Source organism: Chrysochloris asiatica, unplaced genomic scaffold (genome assembly GCF_000296735.1).
Source record: "Chrysochloris asiatica unplaced genomic scaffold, ChrAsi1.0 scaffold00023, whole genome shotgun sequence".
Taxonomy (NCBI): Eukaryota; Metazoa; Chordata; class Mammalia; order Afrosoricida; family Chrysochloridae; genus Chrysochloris; species Chrysochloris asiatica.
The window spans coordinates 3,458,335-3,466,235 of record NW_006408541.1 but is presented as its reverse complement, the minus strand read 5'-3'; the positions used below and the strand labels follow the sequence as shown (position 1 = coordinate 3,466,235).

Below are 7,901 nucleotides of genomic sequence, written 5' to 3'. Positions count from 1 at the left end.
GAATTGGCAAAGAACAAGGCACCAGGAATTGATGGAATCAAAATTGAAATCTTTCAAGAAAGTGAGGAGGCACTCACTCATCTCTGCCAAGAAATTTGGAAGACAACTATCTGGCCGACTGATTGGAAGAGATCCATATCTGTACTCATTCCAAAGAGAGGTGACCTAATGGAATGTGGAAATCATCAGACAATCTCTTTGACATCCCATGCGAGTAAAGTTTTACTGAAGGTAATACAGAAACGGCTGCACACCTAACACCCAGGGCACTGAGCTGCCTTCTTCTTTGGTTCCATGGTCCCCTTCATCTTTGGAGACAAATTTTGAGTACTAGTTCATGTCCAGACCCCTGTGGAGTTGGAATAGTACCTCCCCACCCCCCATGATGAGGACTGTTGGTACACAGTAAGGTCACTGTGATCCAAGCCTTGGACTCAGACAGGCTCCACCACTTCCTGTCTGTGCTCTGACCCAGCACATCCTAGCCTCTCTGATGGTCAGTCTCCTCTTCTCACAAGTGGGGCTGACATCCTACCTGAGGTGTACATGAAAGAACCCAACGTAAGCTCAGGGCTGGGGTGCAGATCCTCTTTACGCCTGCAGAGGGCGCCTGGGGCTACCGTCCTTGACACTAGTGCCTGGATTCACTGTGCATCCCACCCAAGGGTCCCAGCACAGACAGATGGGCCGGGTCCTCAGGGTGAACTTATTCTTTAGTAGACTTTTGTTGATTTATTTAAAAATACTTAATAATAAGAGGCCTTGTGTTGGTGGCCAGGAGGCAGGCTTGCAGAATATGCCCTTTGGTTGTTTAAATGATTATATATTCTTGAGCGTTTTTGTGTACATTCCAAAACAGAGGGAGTAGAAGCAAATACTATTGAATGGTAATGCATGAAGGAGATTGTAATCATTGTAATGAAACTATGAGTGTAAAACTGATGTTCTGATTTGTTGATTGTAAAACTGATGATATGCCCTGTAAACTTTCACTCAATCCACAATAAAAAAAACCTTAAATAAGAAACAAACAAACAAACAAAAATAACTGATGTTCTCCCATGTAACTATCACTCAATTCAAAATAAAAACTGAAAAAAAAAACAAACTTTAGTAAGGAACATAAGCCCTTAACAAACTGTGGGCAGTTCTTTTATACCAGGATGGTGAGTAGTAGAGCCCCTGGGGCATGGGGTGGGGCACCCAGAGCCATGTTTAGAGTATGGCAGGCGTGTCATGTGCTCTGGGCACTACTTGATGTTGGGGGCATCACTGAACAATGCCTATTTGCCCTCTGCATTTCCATGTCCAGTGGTGAGGAATCATCCAGCAAATTATGACAAATGCCATGGCCACTGTTCTCTATAGAAGTGTCTCGGGGGCACCGCCACTGTGTGGAAACAACCTGGTTTATTACCCACTTCCAGGCATCACAGGAGGGAGGGTGCCCCTGAGTCCCTGGCTCTGTTCCATACAGAACCTGAGAAGGGGCATTGAACTTGTGCTCGGACCACACCCCCAGGTGAGACTTCTGAGCTCAGGCCTAGAGCCAAAGTAAGACCAGTCTGCCAGAGAGAAAGCAGGTGAGCCAGTCTCTCAAACTGCATGTCAAAGAACCATGTCTGTTGAGCACCTACTGTATGCACCCTTTGTGTGGGACTGACCTGCACAGTTTGTCTAAGAGTGCTTTTCAAAATGCATGTCCTAGGAACATTGTACAGCTGACTCCTGAACAACAGGTTGTTGGCCAAGACCCTCTTATAAGTAAGTGGGGTTTTTTTTTTTTTTTTTTTGCTTTTACAGTGAGCAATATCTGAAAGTATCTGCTTAAAACACCATGTGATGTTAATCAGCTTCACCAGTATCAAGGATCATTTGTTAAAATTATAGAATTCACTGGTACAGTTTATTTATTGATTATAATTAACTAATTAGCGGAGAGACAAACTGCTCATGCAGAGATGATGGGTATCACGTGGCGTTTTAAGCCAATACTCCACACTTGAGCTTGCAGCTATAACAGGAAAAAAGATCTGCATGTAAGTGGGCCCAAGGGTCAACTTTAAATTATACACCTGTTTTCAACTACATGCGAGGTCTGTGTCCCTACCCATGACATTGTTCAAAGGTCAACTGTATTATGCACCTACTGTATGCATCTGTGTGGGGGCTTCCTGCGGGGTCTTGTGGCACATTTTTTTCATCTGTAACAGAAAGCTCAGCCTCCACTAACTTCAGTAGTCAGAAAATACATTCTTCTGCCCCAAGAAGGCTGAAGACGTTACCCCAGGGCGGGTTCGATCAACATCCCAGAAGTCATGAGCAACCCAGTTTTTTACACTCTTCTATTCTGCTCCCCAAAGTGGCTGCCTTGTGGGCTCAGGATGGTGGGGGCCATCCTGGGGTGGGGTGGGAAGAGCCTGGCAGGTTTGCGGATCTGAGGCCCCCCTTCAATGCAAGAGGGCTTCTCTTTATACTTGTATGTGACCTTGCTGGCCTGGGTTTGTAACTCTGCCAAGGTGATCTGGTAGACCACAATCCTGCAAAGGGATTGGGCAGTTTGCAATGCAAATAAGGTGCCTGTGGCCTACGGAAGGGAGTGAGCAGGTTTATGAAAGAGCTTATCCCACAGAGATTGAGGGAGCCCTCAGTATCATTGAGAAGAGTGTAGAGTGGAGCACATCCTTTGTTCTGGATCCTTGTGCTGAGAACCTCCTAGACTCAGGTGACAGAGAGCTGTCACATGGGAGATGGTGGGAGAATGGGACAGTGGCATCAGTGGCAGGAACCAGCAGACCAGTGTGAGATGGCTGTGGTGGGCTTCCTGACCTATGAAGCAGGAGTGCTGAGCACCTTCTGGCCTGAGGCTTGCTGGTGGAGTCAGGTGCCTCTAGCCCCTACGTCTGCAGACCCAAAGAGCTGTAGTACTTCCCTGGGCCAGGCTGGTGGGCAGCAGCAGAGTCCAAGGACAGCCTGCCTGCAGGTGTGGCCACAGGGAGCTGAGAGCTGGCTTGGTGGCAGGCTGTCCTGATTCACAAACTGTATGCTGTCTCAGTTTTTTTCTGTGATTTCCAAGGTGATCTCGATCCTAAATTGTAAACGGTTACTTTTGTAACCTGGTGTGGCACAGAGTCCTAGTGTGGCGCTGTGGGATAAAGCACTAGACCTCAAGGTTGGTTTGAACCACAAGGTTGGTGGTTCAAACTCACCAGCTGCTCCTTGGAAATCCTATACAGGGTCTTGGTGAGTCGGAACCAACTCGCAGCAGTTAGCAACAGCAATTTCCTTAGTAAACCCCATAACTATGAGTGTGCTCTCTGAGTTCTCTGTGACCATTGCAGTGACTCGTTGAAACCCAGCTGCGAAGTGGAGAGTGAGCGGCTAGGACATCTGCCATCAGACTTGGTCACCAGTGGAGGTGGCAGTATGTCTGATGGCTCATTCACACCCCCGTCCTGTCTTCTTGCCTCTTACTGGCCAAGAGTGGGTTCCGTGCTCCCATCACCATCAAGGGGACTGGTTACGAGAATTAGTTTATGTCTGAGGGCAGATGGGGTCCCTCCCCTGGGGTGGATCCCTGCCTAAATGTTAGGAAGAGAGAAAGGAGAGCTGATGCCAGCCAGGAAACGAGTGTTGCCTGCCATCAGGATCTTGTTAAAGCCGTAGAGTGACAAGCACATCTATTAACATGTGGTGGTGTGGTTGTGAAGTGCCATAGAGTTGGTTCCGACTTACAGAGACCCAAAATAGGGTTTCCAAGGAGCAGCTGGAGAGTTCAAACTGTCAACCTTTTTGTTCAAATCCATCTTTGGTTGAGTGCGTACCCTACAGTGTCACACACATGTCAGGGATTATAAAACACAAATCATGGTGACCCCATGTGTGTCAGAGTAGACCTGTGGTCTGTAGGGTTTTCAATGACTGATACTTCAAAAGTCAACCACCAGGACTTTCTTGTGAGATACTTCTGGATGGACATGAACCTCCAACCTTTAGGTTAGCAACCAAGCAGGTTGACTAGTTGCCCCATCCAGGTACTCTGTGCTAGGGTTTAGAGGGTCATAAGAGACAAAAAATGAACTCCATCGTATAGAACCTTCTGCCTGCTCACCAAAGACATAACCAAAGATGCGGTAGAATCTTGAAAGCAGGATGATCTGACACCCAGATGGCCCTTGTGGAGTGCAGACTGACCTGTTAGTCTAGCTCAGCAGTTCTCAACCTGGATGATTCCAGGGGACATTTGTTTCTGGTGGCACATTGGGTTAAGTATTAGGCTAAAGAGAAAGATGAGGCAGTTGGCTCCTGTAAAGATTTAGCCTCAGAAATGAGCATTTCTACTCTATCCTAAAGTGTCTTTCTGAGTTAGATGACCTTGGCACACAACAATGACAATAATCTAGTCCTTTGTAGAAAAAGTTGGCCGACTCCTGGTTTAGAAGGAACAATTAACACCCTTTCTGGAACATATATGTCTTGTCTACTGAGAAGGATGGAGGGAGGACTCGAGGAGGAGCCCAGTGGAGTCTTGTTTAAACCCAGCTTCTCCTGGGCCAGCTACGTCTGTAAGGAGACGCTAACCCCTTTGAGGGCCAGACCCCCATCTATAAAAGATGGGTGGCTGACCCAAGTTAGGGTATTTTCAATTATCTCATAAGAAATATAGTAAAAGAATTAATGCATCTGAGTGATGGTGTTGGAGGGAATATTAAAAGTACCATGGACTGACAAAAGAACAAACTGAACTGTGTTGGAAGAAGTACAGCCAGAATGCTCCTTGGAATCCAGGATGGCCAAATTTTGTCTCTCATACTTTGGACATATTGTCAGGGTGGACCAGTCACTGGAGAAGGATGTTTGGTCAAGTGGAGGGTTGTAGAAAAAGAGGAAGACTCCCAACGAAATGGATTGGCACAGTGGCAGCAGCCATGAACACAAATGTAGCAATGATTGTGAGGTTGGTGTAGGACTGGGCAGTGTTTCATTCTCCTGTGCATAGGGTCATTATGAATTGGTACTGACTCAATAGCACCTAACAAAAACAACACTGGGTTGTAACTAACTTGATGGCACTTAACAACAACACAATCCTGGTGTGGCCCTGTAGGATGAGTACTGAAATGCTAACGGAAAGGTCTAACGTTCAAACCCTCTAAGCTGCTCCTTGAAAACCCTGTTTAGGGTCATTATGAATTGCTTAACAACAAAAGTTGTATAACAGGTTGACTAGAAGCAGATAGGAATATGCAAAGAGCACTAACTTTGCAGTTAGGTGACTGGGTTCCATTCCTAACCTTGCCTTCAATTGCCCTAGGATTTGAGGTGGTAAATTCATGTCTCCTTGCCCCATTTTCTTGTTGTTGTTAAATAAACTGAAAGATTAATAAGGTTCTCCAGTACCCCCAGGTCTAAGTTCTTGTGTTTCTGTAATGCAAATTCACTTCATTTTAGTTGTTGTTTTTTTTTTGTTGTTGTTACCTACCAACCCATGAAATATGCCTAAAGCTATGTGTGAAATATAAGCAATCCATAACAAGAGAAAAAAAAGAAAAGATGGGTGCAGACCATCCTGCCTGAGAGGATGCAGTGAGGACTAAGAAAGGAGATAGGTGTAAGAGACAAGAAAGCCGTTGAGTTGATCCTGACTCCTAGAGACACAATGGGACAGACTAGAGGTGCCCCATAGGGTTCCCGAGGCTGCAATCTTTCCAGAACCTGACTGCCACATCCTTCTGTGGAATAGCTGGTAGGTTCAAACCACCAACCTTTACGTTAGCTGTAGTGCTCTTAACCACTGCATCACCAGGGCTCCTTTGGTGTAAAGCACATGGCACAAAACAGACCCTATTATAGACCCCAAATACTGGTAAGTGCCCATCGCTCTCAATCCTGTATTGCAGATAAGAAAACCAAGACACAGAGAGGTTAAGTTGGAGGTCACAGAGCCAGGAAGTGCCAGGGCTGGAGCTTGATCTGAGGTGGGGATTGAGGGGTGTGGGGTGGCTCTAGCATGCCAGTGAGGACTCTGACCACTGGGCGGTGACCAGGGCCTCACTGAGCAGCAGGTGTTTCTGCCCACAGCACAGAGCTGGGTGATAGGAGGCCGAGCCAGCTTATCCTAGGGAATGACCTCCTATTGCCTTTGGCTGTGTTGTTGTTGTTGAGCATATACACAGCGGGGGTATACACAGCGGGGTATACACTCACCAGCAGCATTCCCCAAGTCGTGCAGCCCACTCGCACCCTCCTTTCCAGGGGCTCCTCTGTCATTACCATACACTTACTGCCTCGGAAGCTTCCTAGCTAACCAGTTCAGTTGCTCTTGTCAGTTTCACCCTGTATCACCCAAACCCAAACCCACTGCAGTGATTCCAACTGGCAGCGCCCTCTATAGTCTTTCCAAGACTCAAGTCTTCATGGGAGCAGACAGCCTCCGTTTTCTCTCCACGGAGGGCCTGAGAGGTTTAACCCACCGCTTAACCTACTGCGCCACCAGAGCTCCTTTTGATCCCACTTAGGTGGTTGAAATGACCTTCTGTCTTTATATCGCTGACAGTAACCATAAAGAGAACAAAGGAAGTCCTTGCCCCAGGAGAACCAGCGCGCAGCAGCCTAAGAGCTGTAGGATGCCTGTGGATTTTCACGTGGCCAGAAGAGGGCAGCAAAGGCCGGTCTAAGGAGGGGCCGCGCTGGGAGCCGGGGAGGCTTTGAGCCTAGGCAGCCGCAGTGAGCCGGGTCGGGTTCTGATGATACAATCACAAAAGGAACGCTCGGCCTTGGCCAGGTGCTCACACTTCCCCAGAAGCAGCTGTCACTCACGGCTTCCTCAGCCTCACTGCACTAAGCCCATAGCAGGGTGCTGTGGGGGCCACTTCCTCACCTAGCCTCCTGGGGACTTCATCTGTGGATGGGCATGGTGCAAGGGACCAAAGTCCCACAAGCAACAAGACTTTGGGGGACACAGGGGCTGAGGTTCGGTGAGGAAGGGGAACCACTTAACCCAGTGTGGGTGGTAGATACCCACGCCCTAATCCCCTGAACCGCTGAATATACCAGTTTAGCAGCAAAAGGGAACTCTTCTCACATGGTCCCCATCCCCATATCTCTTAGGAAGCCTGTATTCATTCACTCATTCGCTCCTTCAAGAAATACCTATTAGTAAGCACCGACTATGTGCCAGGCAGTACAATAGTGCTGAGGAGGGGGAGGCAAACACATAGGTGCAGGAGTCTGGGAGACCAGCCTGGGTGCAGAAGGGACATCATGGAAGGCTTCCAAAGAGGGGATGTCTTAATGTCCAGGGGAGACAGACACCTGACTCTCATTCAGTCTTTCAGGCACCTGCTACATCCTGGCACTGGGTGGGGAGCTGGGGTTGAGGGTTGAGGGTTGGTGGGATGAGGGTTCTGGGGCTCCCAGCCTGGGCTGTATGGGGGACCCCCGTATGAGGGAGTGTGACTGGGGGTACAAGGCATCCATGAGGCTGTGCCAGGAGCAGGGTTGTGAGAACACAGGGCCTGGGTAAAGACATCTGGGTTCAGACCCTCGACCGAACGAACCCTCACTAGTTGTGCACCAGGAAAGTTACTTAAGTTCTCTCTTTCCTCATCTGTGAAATGGGGTGGCAGTGGTTATATTGTTGTTGCGGTGTGCCATCGAGTCTGTTCCACCTCATAACATCCCTGTTTAGGGTATCTGAGAGCAGCTGGTGGGTTTGAACTGTGGACCCTGAAGGGCTCAGGTAATCTTGTAGGAAGTATTACATCACGGGGCATACAATCGGTGCTTACTAAGTAACTGCTGGTCAAATGAAGGGGTAGGAGGGGCTCTACCCTTGCTGTGTTCTGTTCTGAAAATTCAACATTGGTCTACAGAGATCTCCTATGGATTTGTAGCCGGGT

General features: G+C 48.1%; 1 protein-coding gene across 1 annotated transcript in view; it reads right to left on the bottom strand.

Annotated features, from left to right (window-relative positions):
- The window catches only part of LOC102830916 (zinc finger protein 268-like), a 37,501-nt gene extending 31,231 nt beyond the window's left edge, over positions 1–6,270 (bottom strand). Inside the window, exon 1 of the mRNA XM_006839312.1 lies at positions 6,208–6,270. Within this exon, the coding sequence (XP_006839375.1) occupies positions 6,208–6,270 (63 nt within the window). The remainder of the gene's footprint in view (positions 1–6,207) is intronic.
- Between the last annotated feature and the right edge of the window lie 1,631 nt (positions 6,271–7,901).